This window comes from Podarcis filfolensis (genome assembly GCF_964270895.1).
Source record: "Podarcis filfolensis genome assembly, chromosome: 11".
Lineage (NCBI taxonomy): Eukaryota > Metazoa > Chordata > Lepidosauria > Squamata > Lacertidae > Podarcis > Podarcis filfolensis.
The window spans coordinates 18,227,593-18,249,067 of NC_139613.1; the positions used below are offsets into that span (position 1 = coordinate 18,227,593).

The window sequence follows — 21,475 nt, forward strand, 5'->3', positions numbered from 1 at the left end:
GGAACACACCTTTTGGTAAAGTGCATTTGTATGTTTCCCCTCAATAGACAAAAAGAACAATCTTTAAGAAATATTATAGAAAGCAATTCAACAGCAAGCCTAGCAAGTTATGCAATAAGTGTCCGAAAAAAGTAAAAATAAAATAAAACTAAGAACAATAAGTTGAAAGTGAAAGTTTAGGGAGGAACACAAGTTCCGTGCATTTAATTTGAGATAATGATGCAGCATAAAAGCTTAAAGTGACAGTTAGCATAAGGAGTAGCTTGCATTTATACAGCATTCAACAGGTGTTCCTGATTATGGAGGTGCAACGATGGGGGAATGTTAAACTGGCCAGCTTTCTACTTGCCATTCAGCTATCGCAGGCACAGGAGCTCTGTCCTGGTTTCATTTCTAATATTGTGACCACCTAGACTGCTGTAAGTCTGAAGCAGTAAAATGGGGGTTCACAAATTTGGAAAAGGCAGATGGTTGATCCTTCTGGAACTTCACCAGTTCAGAACATAGATGGGGGATGGCATTATTTAAATGTTTCCACACATCCAAAATCCCCTGTGGCAACTTTCCCTAATATTCTATCTGATGTGCTAGTTTACTTTTGTTTTCAACATGAAGGAAGCTTTCTACATGAGAAAGCTTTGAGACTTTCCTGTTTTAATTCCAAACAGGGACAGGTTCAGAAAGGCTGTACAGTGGTACCTCGGGTTACATACGCTTCAGGTTACATACGCTTCAGGTTACAGACTCCGCTAACCCAGAAATAGTATCTCGGGTTAAGAACTTTACCTCAGGATGAGAACAGAAATCGCACGGTAGCAGCGTGGCAGCAGCAGGAGGCCCCATTAGCTAAAGTGGTGCTTCAGGTTAAGAACAGTTTCAGGTTAAGTACGGACCTCCAGAACGAATTAAGTACATAACCAGAGGTACCACTGTATACTGATTTCCCCTCTGCCCCCACCCTGCTGCCCCTTAGGATGAATGAACATAACTGGACTTTTCATCCCCATATCTACTTCTAGCCTTCCTGCTGGTGGTCTAGGCTACATATTACATGCAGAGGCATACATGGGCATCCACAAGAGCAGGAGAGGGACAGTTGCACCCTGCACCCCCACATGGACCAGAAGCCCCATTTTTCAGAGTTTTTTGCGTTCGTAGAACCTGAGATATGAGACAAAATGTATGCACACTATTCTTCTCCATTTTTTGGTGAGAAACTAGGCTGTGTCCCTCACCTTTCACTGTTCTACTTAGCCTCTCTCCACCTGGAAAAAATTATATCATTGAATGTATATAACTTTTCCTCAAAACTGCTTTCTAATCAGGAAAAGCAATATCCAGAGTGATGATTTGGCATCAGAAAGTCAGAGGGGGTTTGGCATAGAGTGAGCAGGTGCTTAACCCTTTCTCTTGCTACTGTTCCATCGTTCCAAATCGCCATGTCTAGCAGGGTTTCCTCCCTCACGAAGTTCCCAGTGCAGGCGAACACACATTAAGAAGGGAATTTCACAAGGTGAGAGAGTCCCTAGGGGCAGTTTGGAGTGGGAAAGGGCAAATGGGGAAAGGGTAACACATTCCTCTCCCGATCAGCTCTGTGGATGCCGTTTTCCCTGTTTAAAAAGTGCAATCAGGGTAAAATTGCACCCATCTCTTTTACTACAATTTCAAGCAGTATATGCATTTTGGTAAACAAATGAAATAAATATCTAGCATGGCCCAGTCAAAAGCTCTAGGTAATCAACAGAGTGAGAGAATCAGTGACAATGGAACATTCCCTACTATGTAATAAAACACAATTCAGTACAAGATGTACTGGGGAAATATTTTTTACATGGCTCATTATTATTATAGTGCCCCCCCCCCAGGCATAGAGGAGCTTTTTTCCCACCTTGCATAAAACCAACAGCAAACAGGGGGTGAATAACTCACTTTCTTCGGTGTATTTCCTGAATTTTTCAAGGTTCACCGTTGGAGGTCTGCTGGGTTTCTGCGGGGCCAGACCTAATTTGACTGGTGGAGGGATTGCCTTCCGTCTCGGCAAATTCTTGTCCTTCTCTTCTTTTTCAGAGTTACTATCCCAAGGTCCTGTCGTGGTCGCCCTGGGCAGACCAGTGAATTTAGGTGCTCCAGAAGTTGACCCAGAATCCTCTTGAGAGACTTTGAAAATATTCTTGCCCACACTTGGCCTTGCTTCTTCGTTGCCCGGCTGCCCGTAAGATTTTGGGAGGGCCGGAGACAGGTTGCTCTTGTCGGTGACATGTCTCAAGGCTACACCAGGGAAAGGGCTGGCTGTGGAATCCACCCCATTGTCTCTCTTTCCTTCGGCATCCTTGGCTATTAGAAATGAGTTGGGTTTGGGTTTGAGGCCTAGTGGGCTTGGAGAAGTCGGATTCAAGGAGGGGTATTTCTTGGGAGCCTCTTCATTGGGGACAGGATGTAGACCTGGTTTCTTCCCAAGGGCTGGCTTCAGAAAAGAAGGTTTGGGGTCATTCTCCTGCGAAGCCGCAATTATTTTTTCTTTAAATCCAGCCGCCATTTGAGACACAGGCTTTGTCTCATTTCCTTGAGGTTCAGGTTTAAAATTAGACCTGGGTAGCCCCGGCGGCCTGAGTTCATTTTTTGGTGCTGTGGAACCAGGCAATCTGTTGTCAGGAGGCTTTGGGAACAATGGCTTGGATTCAGCTTTCAGTCCGTCGGTAGGTTTCGGACCCAAAGGCCTAGGAAATCCAGGTTTTTCATTCGTTTCCCTGTTAGCTGCCTGCGCCAGGGCAGCAACCTTGCTGGCCACTGCATTGCTCTTCAAATGGGGTGGCTTTGGGTCTTTGTCCGATGTGTCAGGAACAGAAGGTTTGGTGCCCAAAGGTGGTTTAAAAGATGGAGATTTGTGGATGTTGCTGGGTCTGGGAGGTGCAGCAGCATTTTCCAGGTGGTTAAATTTCTCAAATGCAGCCCTCGCCACCAACGACGGCTGTCCTGCTGCTCTGCCTTGCCGGCTGTCAACCTCCCCGGCTGGGTTGTTGCTAAACTTTGCCATGATGGACTTCACATTCGTCTTGCCATCCTACAAATGCACAAAGAAGATTTTTTTAAAAAATAAAAAAATAAAGATGAAGAAGCCGAGTGAGAAGTTGTTTGCAGCAATGTTCGCATATACTGCACTTGGAAAGGGTTTCCTGGTCTGAGGCTTGTGAGGCTCCTGATTGGTTAGAGATATCTCAGCATTCAACTTCCTGTATGGCTAAAGATGTTCAGCATTTTGCTACATACTCGTTGTGGTTAAAGTATTATTTCAAGGCGTTTGCTGCAGACGAGCAGTTTTGCTGACTGGATCTGGCCTTGCTATGTCTGCTGAAATTTCCCCCTTCCCAATGTATTTGCGGAACAAAGAAGTGATATTATGACCTAAAATGTATGTAGCAAGTGATACAGCTAAACCCAGCAGTTCTGTCCTCTCATAGTGCATGTGTTGTTGGCGTTCTTACAGCTTTGTGAGGTGAGTTCAAGCCTTCGTTACCTCACATTTCATGCTACCCACCAACATGAACCCTGAACACCTGCTGATTGCAGCAGACAGTTTTTGACTTTCTTATGCTTGTAGGTTGTCGCAAGCTGTAAACTGGCACTGTAGAATGAAACATGAACCAGTCTAAGAAGCATGAAGTCAGAGGCTTGGCATAAAAGCCCTGTGGGGCAATGAATGTGCAGGTTAGCATGTGCCACACACTCATCCCGTTTTGAAACATGGACCTGTCAATTTTCAAGGCAGAGTGGTCCATGAAGGACTCTCTAGTGCCAACTGAAGAGTTATCAAATCAGGCTGACCTCATAAGGATGAGACATTAAGACCTGCGAGGTTTCTTTTTATACCAGTCTAGAAATCATGTAAATGTTGGAACATGACAATGAATCATGGGCGATTTACTTTTGCCACAACCATTCACTTATTTATGAGAAAGTAAACAGGAGTTTGCGAGGGAAAAAGAAATCATTTCAGTACTCATTTCATTTCCACTATTAAATGTTTAAATCATTTAATTTATTCAGCTTAAATCATTTAATTAAATCATTAAATTTTTTACTCATAGCACACCCATTGAAATTAATGAACATGGTTAGCTTAGGTCCATTAATCTCAACAGGTCCACTCTGAAACCTAGCTGAATGCTGCCCTCTTTTATCACAATTGCGCTCATTTTATTATTGTTTTGGAGCTAGTTCGTTTATTTCCATAAATCCCATACCACTGAGGGGTGACCCAGGTAGGCTTCTGTTGCTTGTAACATTGCTGTTTTCTATCTGAACAGTCTCCCATTCCTCAAAGGTATCAGAGCTCTGAAATTTCAGACAGACTGAGGAAATGGTACTGGATTTATAGGAAATTTTAAAGCGACAAGAAGGGGAGTTAGCAGGTGGTGGGCAGATGGATGTCTGTCTGTAAGCAGCAGCAAAGTACAGTATGGCAGAGCAGAGGAACTGAGTAGCAGACCAAACCTGCTCTACCTGTATATCTGTGAGCGAAAAAAGCCTACATTACAAACATGCTGTTAACCTCAAGGTCTCCGTCATCCAGAGGGAGGAACACTGAACGCAACAGTGCTGCGATTGGACCTCCTCACCACTAGGGGAAGTGGGGAGCATGCAACAATCTATAGCTATGGTGTTAGGGGGCATTCTTGTTGCATTTTCATTTCTCACCTTGGAAACTGCTGGCATCCCTCCACCCATCACCACCATCTGCCCTGCAACACTTTTACTGGCACTTTCTGACGCAATGCCTTTCCTACTTTAGGATTTTACATTACTTTCTGTTTTTATTTGCAGATTATGCCATCAGGTTTTCTGCACTGGAGAGGTGAGCACACCTGGATTGCAATGAGTGAGCGTCACCCTGGGAAAACCAACCTCCATGATTATCTCCCTTGCCAGGTAAGTATAGCTATAGCTTTGTTTGCTAGAATATTATTCTGATTGCAATTTTTAAAAATTGCATTTTAATCCTATCTTTACTCCAAGGACTCAAGGTGCCATACATACATAGTGGGGTCATAATCCGATACTCTAAGCACTGCACCACACTGGCTCTCATTTGTAGTAGGAGCAGGAGTAGCAGTAGCTAGTGCTGGGGGAGAATTTGTTTCGGTTTTACTTAATTTGCACTTCCTGAAGCAGCGCATGAACTGAAACACAGCCATCTTCAACATTTGCAGTTCTCTGAATTTTGCGATGCAGTTCTCCAACCAATCGAAATGCATGCAAAAATGCATATATTTGGGGGGAAATACACATACAAATGCATGTGTTAGTGAAGATAACATCAGATGCATTCTATTATGCAAAATTGCATACTCATATGTGTATATTAGAAGAAATGCATACTTAAATACTGGTGAGTTTTCATGAAAGCTTAAAAAAAATGTCTCCAAACTGAGGCAGAGTGCTGAGCATGATATATGAGCGGGAACAGAAGAAGGAACTAGTATGTGAATTCATGTGCCTTCAGAAAGAAAGGCGAAGCCCATGTGATTTCTGGAACAAGAAAAGGCTGCAGTTCTTCATTTACTTAATATATTTAGGGCTAGATCCTAGGATTATTTATTTATTTCATAATGGGTTGGTATTTTTAGAGCCACAAGTTAATTTTGAGGCAGCATTTCAGGGCAGTAGAGATATGTCCCCGCAGGACTGCTTAGCACACACACTGTTCCTGTTTAGCACACACACTGTTCCTGCAGTAGGGACAACCAAGGGAGGCCTGCAACAACATGTTGCAGCATGGAATACTTCTGTTCAGGGTTCCTTGGAAGCAGAGCTTAGTAAAAGTATGATCCTCAAAGGCATTTAGCCTGCGCCCGTATCTCAGATGGGCTAGATCAATTCTGGCTGCTAGCGACGCAAGGCCCAATTCAGCTTTGAGGTGGGCAGCCGGTGTCCCACAAGGAAAGCCCCAAAATTTGCCTCAAAAAATTATTTTGTAGAACCTCTAGTTCAGATCTGAAGCCAATTCCCCATATCTCAGCCCCGTAGAGCATTTGAATGATGATTTTAGAAGCAAATATCTTAATAGCTGGGTTGATTAACTGTCTGCTCTTTGAATGGAAGAACCTATATAGTTGCCCAGTACAACCGCCAGACATTAGCTTAATTGTTTTCAGATGGGGCTCAACAACAACAACAATAACAGATCTGCATGCTCTTCATTCTTTTTCCAGTTGTCATTTCTACCACTATGTACAGATATCTTCTTAGATGTTTCTTTCCTGCTAGACTTTGCATGCCTTGACTTGCTTTACAGCTAAGACAACACACCATTGTCTTGCTACTGATAAACTTCAGTGCTGGGTTTTGCATATGGTTTCATTATTTGGCTATGATGTCCTGAAAAGAGAAATAAGAGCTGTTTGCCTTTGGATAAAACTAAGGTCCTTTTTCTCTCTATGTGTATGATTCAGGCAAATGGAATCAACAGATTACTAAAAAGCTGCAGACCAAACACAGTTGAGAGGAGTTCCCACGTTCCGTTTCCAAATAAGTCATTTCTTTGTAAAATAACATAAGGACAAGATCATACAGAAGGGCACCCGCTTGGCAAAAGCTACCCTAGACCACTCCATTCTCCAAAGCATGCGAAGCTGTTGCAATACTTTCTGCCACCCTGAATCATTCTCTTTGTCCTTTACTAGTCAAATTAAGGCTTTTCGCACACTGTTATTTCCCCTTCAAGCCCTACATCAGCTGACATGAAAGAGAGAGAGAAGAAAGGGCAAGGAAAGAGGAAGATGAAACATTAGCCAACACTGCCGAACTTCTCTCTCTTTTCTCAACCTCTGTTTTACTGTCACAGAAGGAGAACGTACAAAAATATTCAGTGTGTGCTAACAGTTAAGCAAGCCTTGCGGTTTCCTTGCCAGGAGGACTAGGCGTACATTTATTTACAAACCAGCTAAAGTTCTGGAGCTAACACTTGTAAAGGACTCTCTACAAGTGTGTGATTTGGGCCTCCATCCTTCAAACTGGGATGTCCTAAGGCTATACTTCCTTGTAGCTTTCAGGGACAATCGGATGAAGCTTGGCTGAAGCACGTCTACTTTTGCCACCAGGTCTACTCATGAGACAATTCTTGGGGCACCTTGAGAGAAGGAAGAGGCAAGGAGTCCCAGACCAAAGAGCACAGTAACCATCAGCTCCTGGAGATGGCAGGAGAGAACTGTTGGGACAACCTTCTCCTCACCTTGCCTTGAACTTCTTGAGATGTTTCTGTTACTGACTACAACAAACTGTATGAATGGAAAAGAACTTGGCAAATGATAGTTGCCATTTTCTCCCACATAATAGGGGTCAAATTAAATGTGATATGTTTCTACAGCTCTGTATTTTTATTTGCTGAGGAGTAACTGAAGGGTTTAAATCTAGATTAGGAGTGTGGTATAGCTTGACCCTAGGAGATACACAACAGAAGAAGTTAAATTTTTATTAGCATTCATTGGCTAAACTTTCAAAAGTCTGCATACTTAGGGACTGGATTCCCCCTACCCACTTCCAGTTTCAAGCCCCCCTCCCTATTATGTGCTGCAACCAGGGCTAACCCTACTGTTAGGAAGGGGTGGGGAATCCATTTTGGCTCAAGGGCCACATTCTTTTCTGGCAACCTTCCAAGGACTACTTGCCATTGGTGGGTGGGGTAAGAGACCAAAGTGAGGGGAGCAACAAATGTAAATCAGAGTTCAAGGAGGGTGTGAAGCAGGGCTGCCGAGTGATGTGGTCTGGGGGCAGGGCCGGCCCATCCATGAGGCAAATGGAAGCAGCTACCTCAGGCAGCAAAATGCTAGGGGCACCCATCCCAAGGAGTGAAAAACGGCAGAATCTTTAGTTACTGTCCATATATAAAGGTGGTTTATATACATCCCAAGGGATGCGGGTGGTGCTGTGGGTTAAACCACAGAGCCTAGGACTTGCCGATCAGAAGGTTGGCGGTTCGAATCCACACGATGGGGTGAGCTCCTGTTGCTCAGTCCCTGCTCCTGCCAACCTAGCAGTTCGAAAGCACATCAAAGTGCAAGTAGATAAATAGGTACTGCTCCGGCGGGAAGGTAAACGGCATTTCCGTGTGCTGCTCTGGTTCGCCAGAAGTCATGCTGGCCACATGACCCGGAAGCTGTACGCCGGCTCCCTCGGCCAATAACGTGAGATGAGCGCTGCAACCCCAGAGTCGGCCACGACTTGACTTAATGGTCAGGGGTCCCTTTACCTTATATACATCCCACCTTTTCTCTAACATGCTAACATTTTTTTTTAACAAGGCACTCCCTGCCCCACCAAGGTAAAACCCAGAACTATGATTTGTCTGAAAGAGCTTCCAGAAAATAGGACTTGTTGCTACAGGATAGGGATAGCTGGATAGCAGGTACTAATGTGATATGATCACTCTCTTCTTTATCGCCTTTAGTTTAGCTGGATATCAAGATGTAAAAGAAATTGAGAATAATACACAGGGAAACTTATGTAGGATTAACCAGTGTACATGAACTCTCCTCAGTCATGAATTAACCAGGTGGCCTTAGGTAAGCGATGATGGTCTTCACCTCAGTTCCCCGTCTGTAATCTCCAGAGGAAACAGAGCTGGCCTGCATTGCTGAACAGTTGTAATAATTCTTGAGATTATGCATGTGCATTATTTTGATCACTCAAAGAAAAAAGTGCCACACAGGTATTAAATATTATTACCTCCAGAGTCCTCCGCCTGACATGTTGTTAAGAAGCCCATTCATTCCAGAACAAGGCTGCACCTTTTATTCCATCTTAAATTTGCATATGTAAAACATCTGTGCAGTTATTTGTGCAACACATTTGCCCATGGCCATGAATTCACACAGCTAATCCGCTTCCTGCTCTGAGCAAATGCAAAGTAGATTTAAACAAACTGCCTGAAGTATCACGTAAACCTCCAGTGGGGCACTTCTACATCACATAAGCATCGTGGCTGAGTGGGAATTTGAACCCTGGTTTCACAAATCCTAGTCTGGCACTCTACCCACTATGCCATACCGATTTACAACGCAGAAGGTTGTCTGCAATGTTAGTCCTACTCAAGAGTACCCATTGAAATGAATGGACAGGACTGAAATTAGGTCCATTAGTTTCAACAGGTCTGCTCTGAGTACAATTGAGTTGGATACAACCTATTGAGTTGAATGTTTTAGGAGTCTATTCTACCCAATGATGCAAACTGATTAATGTGCTGTGGTAGTGCCACCTGCTTGATCTTCCTATTGGTTTAAGTGTTATCTTTCAACTTTCAACCTCAGTAAATATTAACAAAAATGCCCCTTCCCATTAAAAAGGCATCTTTTCAAATGTGGTGACTCACAGGGATACATGGGTAATTTTGTCTCTGATTTCCTCTGTGATATGACCTCACCCTCACCTTTCAGGTTAAGGGACAAATCTACATATGGTCAAGAATCCTTAGCAGTTTAAATATCCCAAACTATGCATGTGTATTTTGAGAGAAAATACTTATGTATTAATTTATTTAACGAAATGTATGTGCCCATTGATTGTAAGAAAAACTTCAAGTGGTTTACAAAAATAATCTAATTTTTTATTTTACTTTTAGAGCAAGTCCATATTTGAACACATATTTAAATATGCCTTCTGAAGTACCGCAAGCATTTAAATAGTATTTTAGAGAAAATATTCATTTAAATATGTATTTAAATACATATTTAAATGCATATCTCTAAAGGAGTCTTGCTTTAAATGTCATAGATTAATGGGGAAAGGGATCAGAATTGAATTAATGGAGTTTTAAAAAATGTGAAAGTAATTTTTCTTTTAAAACAAAGTTTGTCAAAAATGTTTTCCAATACTCTTTCCCTGCCCTGAAATAAATAAATAAATAAATAAATAAATAAATAAATAAATAAATAAATAAATAAATAAATGCAAAAAGAGCTCAGGGATCCCAGCAGCAGAGTGCAAAAGACATCAGTGCCCACTCTCCTTTCATCTATAGAAAGCCTCACGTTTCAAAGTGCAATTTCGTCCTGAAAATTGCATGCATACGATTGCAAAATGCATGAGCACTTTTTGCATATTTGTAAGGAACCCAAGACTACCTCTCTGCTGAAACGCTTTCCCTCCTGCTTTGATCTTCTTGTGAAGCAAGGCTTAAAAACTTGCAGAGGAAGATGTCAAAACTGCACACACTGCAGAATATCAAAGCCCCCTTGACCTCTTAATTGCTCCCTGCTGCGCAGCTGATAGGCAGGAGGGGGCTCTGAGAACCTGATGAAACCCAACTGCAGGCTGCATCCAACCTGGAAGCAAGGGTTTCGCCACACCTGAGATCGCCCTGGCTGTTCTTATCTGATACTATTTCACTGTAAAAGCAGGATTGCTGCTGAAGTTCAAGGGCCAGTAGAGTTCAAATACAACCATTTTGGCAAGAAAGTCCTTATCAATTAAAAAAAGAAAAAGTATTTCCCTACTTATCAAAGCTGGCTATTTTTGTGGATGATGGAAGGGGAGACATAAATTGCAGTTTGATTCCATAAAAGAGATGTTCATGCATCTCCTACCTAATGTCCACAGATGTACGCACACCATACGTTTAAAGCTCATTTCTAGCACACTGGGAAGAAACATGGGAACTGTAGTTCACCACTTGCAGAACTATAATTCTCAGCATCCTTCACCAACTACAGTGTCCAGGGTTTGGAGGGAGGGGTTGGGAATGTGCTTTGAACGTATGGTCCGTAAGCAGGCCACTTTGGCCATGAGCAAGATGCCTGCCTATGTTGCAATCCTTCCTACAATATGCTGGTTCAATGGTTGGCCATTGATGGTTCTCTGTAATGCTCTGCTAAGCACAGACTATGGTGGACACTGATAAGAGTCTGTCTCACACACTCAAGGACACACACACACATACAGAGAGGGAATCACTGCATGAAGTCACTGCATGAAGTTACATCACTCTTTCTCAACTCCCAGAGTTAGGTGGAAGAGGTGCAGAGCTGATTAGGATCTTCAGGGGAAGGTCTGAAGACCGCAGGTCCACTGACAATTTCTCGATCCAATCAAAGCCTCAGCCACAGAAAAAGAACAATGCGTACATAAAACAGTACCGTACTGGAGATGGCTTTTATCTTATATTTACATTTGGTCTCATCATACAAAAAGACTGGCTGATTAATCATTTTATCTGCAAACCCCTTACGTCTGCTCTGTCAAGGGAAATCACATAGAAACTATGCAGAGAAGTAATGCAAATGTTAGTCACGCCACTTTGCCACCAATTTTAATTGATATTCTTCAGTAACATATCACGTTTCTAAGAATTATACTTAGATCCCATCTTTCCTCCATGGATATCAAAGGGTTGTAAAGTGGTACCTGGGGTTACAGACGCTTCAGGTTATAGACACTTCAGGTTACAGACTCTGCTAACCCAGAAATAGTACCTCGGTTGAGAACTTTGCTTCAGGATGAGAACAGAAATCGTGTGGCGGCAGTGTGGTGGTGGCGCGGCAGCAGCGGGAGGCCCCATTAGCTAAAGTGGTACCTCAGGTTAAGAACAGTTTCAGGTTAAGAACAGACCTCCGGAACAAATCAAGTTATTAACCTGAGGTACCAGTGTAAGTTGTTTCTCCTCCACCCCCTAGAATTCAGGGGTGCCCAAACTTTTTCCAAAGAGGGCAAGATTTGATGAAGTGAACATGTGTGAGGGCTGACCAAAGTTGTTGTGATTTTACCCTAGGGCATATACTGCCACGGGGGCTGGATTAAATCAATGGGGGGGGGGCGGGCAGAACCAGACTTTGGATATGCCTGCTCTAGATCATTTACCTCAGCACCATCCCTGGGAGGTGGGTTAGGCTGGAAGAGAGATCCTAGTCCACAATCACCCATACCCTCCAACATTCCTCAGGAGAAAATAGGGACATTTCTCACTCCCTTGCAACTGACCCTCCTCAACGTCCCAGTTTTGTCATCCCAACCCCTGCAGAGTGTTTCCTTCACCACTACACCAGCACGGACGCCATCCACCAGCCTGAGAAAACCTCTTAATCCCAATTTTATTTTATTTTATTATTTGGTAGATTTACAAAAAGAAAAAAAAAATGCACACTAATAAGTTCATTTTAGAAAGGGGCAAGATTAGATGCAGATGCACAAAGCATTTCTTTTTTTAAAAAAATCTAGACTCTTTGTACTTTGTGCTGCTCCCTCTTTCTTCCCATCCAGGCCCTGTCCTCTACCTGCACCTCGGGGCCAGTGCATCATATGAGGCCTCGGCAACCATAGCCTCTTCTCCTCCTTGCCTGCTCTCCAGCAGCTGCTACGAGATGCCCAAGGGAGGAGGCTGACAGTGGCAGCCATGGAGAGGCTAACGAGAGGCAACAGGGTGCCCCCTGTCAGCTGCCACTGCTCAGGACATCTTTTGCCCTGAGCTCAGCAGCGGCAGCACTGGTGGGGGAAATAGGGACATTCCAGGATCAAATCAGAAGCTGGGAATCTTGTAATTCTGAGACTGGCCCTGGAAAACAGGGACACTTGGAGGATATGGATTGCCCCATGAGCTTCATGGTTAGGTAGGAATTTGAGCTCCATACTCCTGGCCCAACTCCTAGCCCATGGGTAGCCTACATGGTGTCTTGCAGATGTTGTAGACTTTATCTCCCATCGTCCCTGACCATTGGCCATCCTGACAGGAGCTGATGGGAGTTCCAGTCCAGGACATCTGCTGGGCACATTTACCGCCTCTCCTCCAACCACAGCACAACTCAGTTTTATCTACAACTTGTGATCTATGGAGACGAGTGCAGCCCACCAGCTACGTACACATGGTAGACCACCAGGCTCTTGAGAAATGCATTTGTGCAGCCTGTCTCAAACTGCAGAAAGGAAAGGAAAGGCTTTGTCATAGGAACATAGGAAACTGCCATGCAGCAACTCTGACCATTGGTCCACCCAGTTCAGTATTTTCTACCCTGAACGGCGACAGCTCTCCAGGGTTTCAGAGACAGCAGTCTCTGTCTGCCATGCCTATAGATGCTGGACACTGTAACTCGGACCTTTTGAATGAAAAACATGCACTCTGCCACTGGGCCATGGACCTTCTGCAGGTGAGGCACCAGGTTGTGGCTAAAGGACGGCATTTGGCTCAGTAGATCACAAGCTGCGTGCAGCCTGATCGGCTGGTCTTGCTGAAAGAGTTTCTTAGAATACTACACAGCTGCACTTTCAAAGATATGAAACGAAAACGCATACATCAGCCATTCATGACCGCTGCTGCAAAACAGTCTTACAGCTGTCTTATCACTTTAGTTTTTAATAACTATTTCAGCGAAACCGCTGAAAATTAGAAAAGTCTGCACTTACCATGACAACAAAGTTCTTTGTGGGCTCACAAGCCTGCTGAAGAACGTAGTGTTAGAAGAGGAAATTTTTCTTTGTCCTTTTGCCTGGAACGGTTAACACTTTGAAAATAGGAAGTGGGCTTTTTTTTCTTTTCTAATCCAGCCTTCGTAGGAAAAACCAAACAAGTGCAATCCTTAGTTTGCATATTTTGATCCGGCAACTAGCACGGCTTGTAGCAGTAACCTGACAATGCCCTGTAGTGCTGGAGGGGCAAAGGAACTGGGAAATAAATAAACAAACAAATACAGTGGTACCTCGGGTTACATACACTTCAGGTTACAGACGCTTCAGGTTACAGACTCCGCGAACCCAGAAATAGTGCCTCGGGTTAAGAACTTTGCTTCAGGATGAGAACAGAAATTGTGCTCCGGTGGTGCGGCAGCAGCAGGAGGCCCCATTAGCTAAAGTGGTGCTTCAGGTTAAGAACAGTTTCAGGTTAAGAACGGACCTCCAGAACGAATTAAGTTCTTAACCCGAAGTACCACCGTAATAATAATTATTTTATTTTATTTGTACCCTGTCCATCTGACTGGGTTGCCCCAGCCACGATGGGTGGGAGAATACACGAATAACTAGAAAATCTCTAGCACTATATTAATGCACATGTTTCCCGTTTTTTGTTTATTCTGTCTTGCTTTTCTAGGAGTTGCAACAGGATAGTTGATTTACCATATTTTCCCGTGTATAACACCCCCCCCCCCGTGTATAAGACAACCCCTATTTTGGGGGACTCCAAATGCAGAAAATGGGGGAGATGGCCCAGAGTTGTTGAGCTTTTTTGGGGGGGATTACTGAAAATCATCTGCCGCTCACCACCAGCAGCTGTCAATCACCAGCCCAATAGAGCAACTAATGAAGCAGAATGATGTGTGGACAGTCTGGCATTTGTGATTGCTCTCAGTTTCTCATTTTTCCAGGCTTACTGTAAGCTTGGTTCTCCACATTTCCACATCAATTTGCATTTTTTTTTTAAATCTTATGAAAATTCATCCACATTTTAATGTGCATTTCTCCTAATATACACATTTGTCTTTGCCTAATACAGTGGTACCTTGTGTTACGTACCACCCCCTTTACGAATGCTTCAGGTTACGTGCTCCGCTAACCCGGAAGTAGATGCCCCTTGTTGTGAACTTTGACCCGGGATGCGAGCGGAAGTCACGCTCTGGCAGCAGTAGGAGGCGTCATTAGCAAAAGCGCACCTCATGTTATGAGCAGTTTCCAGTTACGAACAGACCTCCGGAATGGATTAAGTACGTAACACGAGGTACCACTGTATATACTTTTCTGCAAAGCAATTTCCTATAGCATAATGCATCTTTTATGATATTTTCACTAATCTATGCACACCAGTATATGCAATTTTGTACACATTATTTGCACTGCAAAATTTGGAGAAGTGAAAATTTCGCATATTGTTTTGAAAAGTGGGAATCAGGTTGGTTTTCACTTAAATGTGAACTGACTCATTCCCCACCCCCACTCCCCATCCCTTGTATATGGGGAAGACAAGACATATTTATATGCAACAGTAGCCACAAGGCTATCGGTTGTGAAAAATTGGAAAAGTGGTATTATGCCAACAAAAATAGAGTGGCTTGCCAAATTATTGGAGTACTACAATATATCCAAAACAATGGGAGAAATTGGAAGGATCTCAAAAGAGACGATAGACAGGGACTGGAAGGTGTTTAAAGGATACTTGCAAAACCATATCGAAAAATCAGAACTCTTATTATAATAAACACGTTCCATTTTAAATACTGAAATACTAAATAAGATGGATAACAATGTGTAATAGAAAAAGAAGCATGAAATTAGGTTAAAGGTGTGTGAAAGAAAGTAAAAGAAGTGGAAAGAAATTGCAATTGAGTAGATTGAGTAGATTGGAAGTCTAACACAAAGGGTGAGGGGTGGTGGATGGTGATGGGAAAAGGAATTATCTGTGGGATTGAGTGTAGGTATGTTTGAACATTTTTAAGGATTGTATAAAATGTATGTTTGTATGCTTGTATATTTGCAATATGTGTGTATTAATGCTGAATTATTTTAACAATAAAAACTAAAAGAAAAGAAAAATTTGCATATTGTTTTGAAAAGTGGGAATGAGGTCAGTTCGCACTTAAATGTGAACTGACTCATTCCCCACCCCCACTCCCCATCCCTTGTATATGGTCCAGTATAAATTTACAATTAAGGTATGATTATTTGTCGAGACATGCTGCGGAGAACATACACACACACACACACACACACAAAACCACCCTTCCAATCTGGAGGATCCCGAAGACGTTTCTCTGCAAGAGCCCACTGGAATAAAAGAGGAGCAAGAGAACTCCCTTTAGGCCAGATATCACAAGATAGTGAGATTTCTTTTGGAGGTTTTTCTTTCCTGGAAAAGCAGTCCTAAAATGCTTTCCCCCCGCAAAGTTATTTCCCGCTTCAGTAGCATTTTGCTGTGTGGCGCTGAACGAAGGGGCAGGTATTGTTTGAAAAACACACATCCAACCAACATCCCCTCTCCCTGCCAAGCTTACCGTGATTTGGATTTCACTTCATATTTAGTCAAGATCTCCGGACTTCAAAGTGGAAATGCATCATATTTTGCATTCAATTCGGGGACTTCTAAGTGAGGTAAATCACGGCCTAACAGTTTGATTTGTATGTGTGCGGGTAAATACTGCAGATTTATCAGACAGCTACAGGTCTCTGTAGTGAGCCAGAGTCTGAATTCTGAGAGGAAAGCAGCAGCTGCTATTTTAGTTTAGTATCAAAGGGAAAAGTTTTAGAAAGAAACATAACCACCTCAGTTTGCAAGCAATTCCAGGAAGAACTGGTTGCTGAGTGACTGAGAAGTTTTTTGTATGCTGGTTCGTTTTCAGATGAACAGATAAAGGCAAAAAAATAAAATAATGCCCTAGATTCTCAAAGATCATCTATTTGAGGTGTCTTCTGTTGTGGGAGTGGGGAACCTTGGGCCCTTCCATTGTTGCTGAACTACAACCCACATCAGCCCTGGCAAGTCTGCCCAATTGCCAGGCATGATGGGAGTTGTAGTCCAGGAACATCTGGAGGGCCTGGGGTTTTGTTTGTTTGTTTTGCCAAACTGTCTGTCCCCTTTCTGGGACTGGCCGCAGATGAGGTTAAGGCAAAAAGGAAAGAGGATTAACTCAGCCAGTCCCATGCAAAAGGAAGGTCATATCTGCCTACTGTCCTGTCTGAATCTTACATTTTGGTCAGGAAGATGGATGACTGACAAAGCAGGGAGAAACATACTGGCTGTGAACTGAACACACCCCGGACTCCTGCAAAGGTAATCTTGGGAGTAGGTGCTTTCTCCAACTGTTTGACACACACCTTGTAACAAAAGGGGCTTTCACTCCCATCTCTTCCCTGCAAGGTAAAGAGGCTGGGAGCCCCACACTTCCTCAAGAAGCCAGTGTGGTGTAGTGCTTAAGAGCGGTAGACTCGTCATCTGGTGAACCGGGTTCACGTTTCTGCTCCTCCACATGCAGCTGCTGGGCGACCTTGGGCTAGTCACACTTCTCTGACGTCTCTCAGCCCCACTCACCTCACAGAGTGTTTGTTGTGGGGGAGGAAGGGAAAGGAGAATGTTAGCTGCTTTGAGACTCCTTCGGGTAGTGATAAAGTGGGATATCAAATCCAAACTCTTCTTCTTCTTCAATTAACAGACTTCATTAACAAACTTCCATCACCTCCCATTTAATTCCCTTGCTCCCCATCTGCTAGATGGCTAAGATGCATGGGTAGGCAAACTAAGGCCCGGGGGCCGGATCTGGCCCAATTGCCTTCTAAATCCAGACCATGTTTTTACATAAGTAGAATGTGTGCTTTTATTTAAAATGCATCTCTGGGTTATTTGTGGGGTGTAGGAATTGGTTCATTCCCCCCCAAAAAAATATAGTCCAGCCCCCCACAAGGTTTGAGGGACAATGGACCGGCCCCCTGCTGAAAAAGTTTGCTGACCCTTGGCTAAGAGCTTCAGATATTAAACTGAGGGTTGAGACATACTATTACCAAGCCCCCTGGTCTTGCTAGCAAAGGGACCAAAATCTGAACTTCCCGCTTACTTCCCCTTTAAGCTTGGGGCATGCAGAAGTGGTTAACCTTCCTTGGCAAAATACAGAGCCACCTTCAGAGTTTCTAGTTCAAGACTTCTTTGGGGGGTTTTCAAGACAGAGGAAGTAAAAGAAACAAGAGGTTGCATTAAGATAAAAATAAAGTCTTTTCTAACTAGTCCATAGTATCCTGATGGAGGAATGGGTGGATCTGTTAATTTTGGTTTCTCCCAGCTTCCCACCCTAACCTTAAGTTAGTTCTCTACATTTCTACATCAGTCTGTGCATGTGTTGTTGTTTTTTAAGTGATTATGAAAATGTATAAGCATTTTGCTGAACCAGAGCTTCTTGTTGAAGGCAGCTCCCCTTTCTCCTCCCTCTTCCTCCCCAGACCACAAATGCATCTCAGATACCTTCCCTTGTTCTTTCTACAAGTTACAGATAGGTAGCCGTGTTGGTCTGCCATAGTCAAAACAAAAAAATTTTTTTCTTTCCAGTAGCACCTTAAAGACCAACTAAGTTAGTTCTTGGTATGAGCTTTCGTGTGCATGCACACTTCGTCAGATACACTGAAACAGAAGTTGCCAGATCCTTCTATATAGTGAGAAGGTGGGGAGGGGTATTACTCAGAAGGGTGGTGGGAATGGGTGTTAAGAGCCGTCAACAGGCTCATCTCAGCTATCTGCCAACCACCCATTCCCACCACCCTTCTGAGTAATACCCCTCCCCACCTTCTCACTATATAGAAGGATCTGGCAACTTCTGTTTCAGTGTATCTGACGAAGTGTGCATGCACACGAAAGCTCATACCAAGAACTAACTTAGTTGGTCTTTAAGGTGCTACTGGAAAGAAAATTTTTTTTTTGTTCTTTCTACAAGCTTCTGCTTTCCCAATTTAGCTGTTCTAACATCTCCCCAGCCCCATTTTTCCAGTGGGTTCTTACTAAGCTATGGGTTAGAAGATCTAGGTAGAGGGGCTCAAAACCTTGGAAGATGGCAAATCAGTTTTATTTCCAGGGCTTGACACACTTTCATTAGTCCCGTTTATTCATTAATCTACACTTTAAAAAAAATGCACACAAATCTTTGCTCTCAAAAATATGCAGTTCTAGATGCATTTCTAGATGCACACAGACTTTAAATGTATTCTGGTGTTTCTTTTGAGCCGAAGACTGGTGTCAAAACATTCAGAAAGTGTGACAGGTGGTAAATAGCTTAAGTCCAGACCCACATGTTAGTTTGGGAGGTTTGGATCAGATCATTTCTTATCAGAATTCACAAGATCACATTCCTCAAGTGTTCCTCACTCTCTCTTTGACACCTGCCGCGAGTGCACTATGGAGCAAAAATCTCACAATGCATTGCACAAAGTTTAACACTATGCACATCGCTGTGATGCATTTATTTATTGTCTGAAGGTTCTATGGGGGAATAGCTGGGGTAGCATCTTTCCACTGAGGAATGTGTGGTGACTCTGAAAGCTGGGAAAAGCTTATCTTATGGACAGGGTCTATGTTCCTTAAGCAATTGCTAGTCCTAGGGCAGGAAAAGATCTGCAACATATATATAATTAACACAGCTTTGCAGATAACACATTTTTCAAGGGCAGGTGGAATTGCCAAAGTCTTTTTTTTCTGGGTGCATGTTCCCCCCTTTCCACACTCTCTTTTTTTTGGCCAAGTGTGTAAATCTGAATGTGCAGAAGTTAAATGTGTTACTAGTTACCTGTAATCGAATCAAATTAAATAAAGAGAGTTAATTTTTTTTAGTGCCAGCCCCCTGTTTATGGAGCACTGTTCCCACAGAATGATTTGACAAATTTCTTTGCCAAGCAAATACATTTTCATTTTTCCTGGCATTTGGACATTAACGTGATTTTGAAGCAATTTTGATTGTATCTGGTGGCTCATATTGCAAATGGAAAAGATGTTTTTAAAAACCGGTAATAGATTACTTCGGATAAACCCCTTTAATGTTTGTTATTGTCTGCATTGATGTATTTGGAGTCACTTTGAGACGCTTTTTGTAAAAAGCAATAAACTGAAAGAAGTACAACTTTTGCTTGGTCACTTGCAGGCAAAACTCATTTGCCTCAGATACTTAAAGCAGTGTTTAATACAAAGTGAGGCTGGGGGACCTGGGCTCCCTGACAGTTCTTAAGAAAGTATACATGCAAACAAGTGTTATTTCTGAATTCTTCAAATAAATATTACAAAGAACAAACAGCTGAACACCGGAGGGTAATAAAATCTCCGATATCCAGTTTGATGTCCAAAACCTGCTCCTGAATACCCTAAGCTTGGGTTGTAGATAACGTAGTACCATATTTTTCGCTCCATAAGACACACTTTTTCCCTCCTAAAAAGAAAGGGGAAATGTGTGTGCATCTTATGGAACGAATGCAGGCAGGAGGCAGGCGGGAAAAGCCCCCAAGAGCCGCACACACGCTCCACGCGGCTCTTACAGGCTTTTCCCTGAGGAGGGAGCAGGGCAGCCCGTCACTGACGGGCTGTCCTTCTCCCACCTCGTAGAAAAGCCCGCAAGAGCCACGCGTTCTTTAAAGAGCCGTGCCTAGTGTGTGTGCGGCTCTTGGGGGGCTTTTCCCCGAGGAGGGAGAAGGGACTGACTGGCTGTGTCTGTATTTGGTGAACCGAACTGCAGCAAAAAGGAAGCAGCACTCATTGTGATGAATACATATCACAATGAAAATCGCTGCCATCTTACATCCCTTCTCACTATAAGGCAGCTGCCTATGTTTGCATTTGTGCACCATCTGTAAAAATTTGCAAATCAGGCAGATTTTTAAAAATCCTTAAGTCTTCTGTGGGATTCTCTTTTCCAATGGAAGCCATATTTGCCTAGCACCACCTCTGGAACTCTGGAGTGTTGGAAGCCGGCAACAAAACAAACAAAACCCTGTCAATGTTGTGTGTTTTTTTCATAGGCAGCCAACTTTTAATTTAAATTCTAACTCTGCAAAGTCATTCAACGCACTGACTCGTCCTAAGAGACCCACACCCTCACAAGTGTATTTGAAAAACAAAGTGCTACTTTGTTAAGAGAAAGAAGATGCCAGATTTTTAATCCCAGCTGGACAGTAATTCTGGTCACTAAGGCTTTTTTAAGGAAACAAAAGCCAAATAAAATAAGAAAGACATTCAACAAGCATGTCAGTGAGTGTGACTCATGTCCAATATTTGATGTAGATGATGCTACAGTTTTCTTACAGAATGGGTTGCTTCCCCACCCTACTCCCCCCCTCCCCAGTTTGCCCAATGCCAGCATTGTTCAGCTCAGCTGAGCAATTCACAAACCCATTACTGTTAAATAACTTTGCAAATTTCAGTGGGATTTTTCAGGGACTTCATTGGTGGGAATGGTGTTTTAATGAGCTGCCGTCTGTATGGCACCAGGAAGTGGGCAGAAAACATCTTCCATGCTGGCAAAATGCCTGCCTAAACTTAGTGATGGGGAAAAGCACAGAAGTTGGATAAAAACGAAGCAATTGAAAGTTGGCTTTTGCTATGTTAAAACAGGGATAGTTAAGCTGTTGCCCTTCAAGAGGTTGCTGGACTCCAGCTCCCATCACCTGCAGTCACCATGGCCAATGGTCAAGGGTGATGGGAGTTGTGGTCCATCAACATCGGAAGAGCCACAGGTTCTCCATTCCTCCCTGACCTAAAACTTCTCTCCCAAACATCCTCCATTGCAATTTCTCAGGCAGGCTGAGAGGTTCTTTCCCTGTTTGTAGATTCTTATTTCCTCTTCCTCCCAACAACGAACTATTTCAAAGGCCCAACTAGATAGCATCTTATATACCAATAGCAAATTTGTTCTTTGAGTGCCTGTCCTTATATGGCAAAAAAAGCACTGTTCACACAAGAGAGGGAGGCAACAGGAGGGTTGAAAGAACCCCAAAGTTTGCAGACGTTTGAGGAAGAAAACACTTCTCTTGCAGGCACACTTGGTTGGGA

The 21,475-nt window shown here is 43.2% G+C and overlaps 1 protein-coding gene across 3 annotated transcripts in view; it reads right to left on the minus strand.

Annotated features, from left to right (window-relative positions):
- Window positions 1-13,482, minus strand: part of FYB1 (FYN binding protein 1) — a 50,923-nt gene extending 37,441 nt beyond the window's left edge. For all 3 annotated transcript variants that reach the window (XM_083576093.1, XM_083576092.1, XM_083576091.1), the window contains exons 1-2: window positions 13,384-13,482; window positions 1,930-3,061 (exon numbers count right to left, since the gene is read on the minus strand). In XM_083576093.1, the coding sequence (XP_083432219.1) occupies window positions 1,930-3,061; window positions 13,384-13,386 (1,135 nt within the window). In that variant the 5' untranslated portion in view covers window positions 13,387-13,482. The remainder of the gene's footprint in view (window positions 1-1,929; window positions 3,062-13,383) is intronic.
- Between the last annotated feature and the right edge of the window lie 7,993 nt (window positions 13,483-21,475).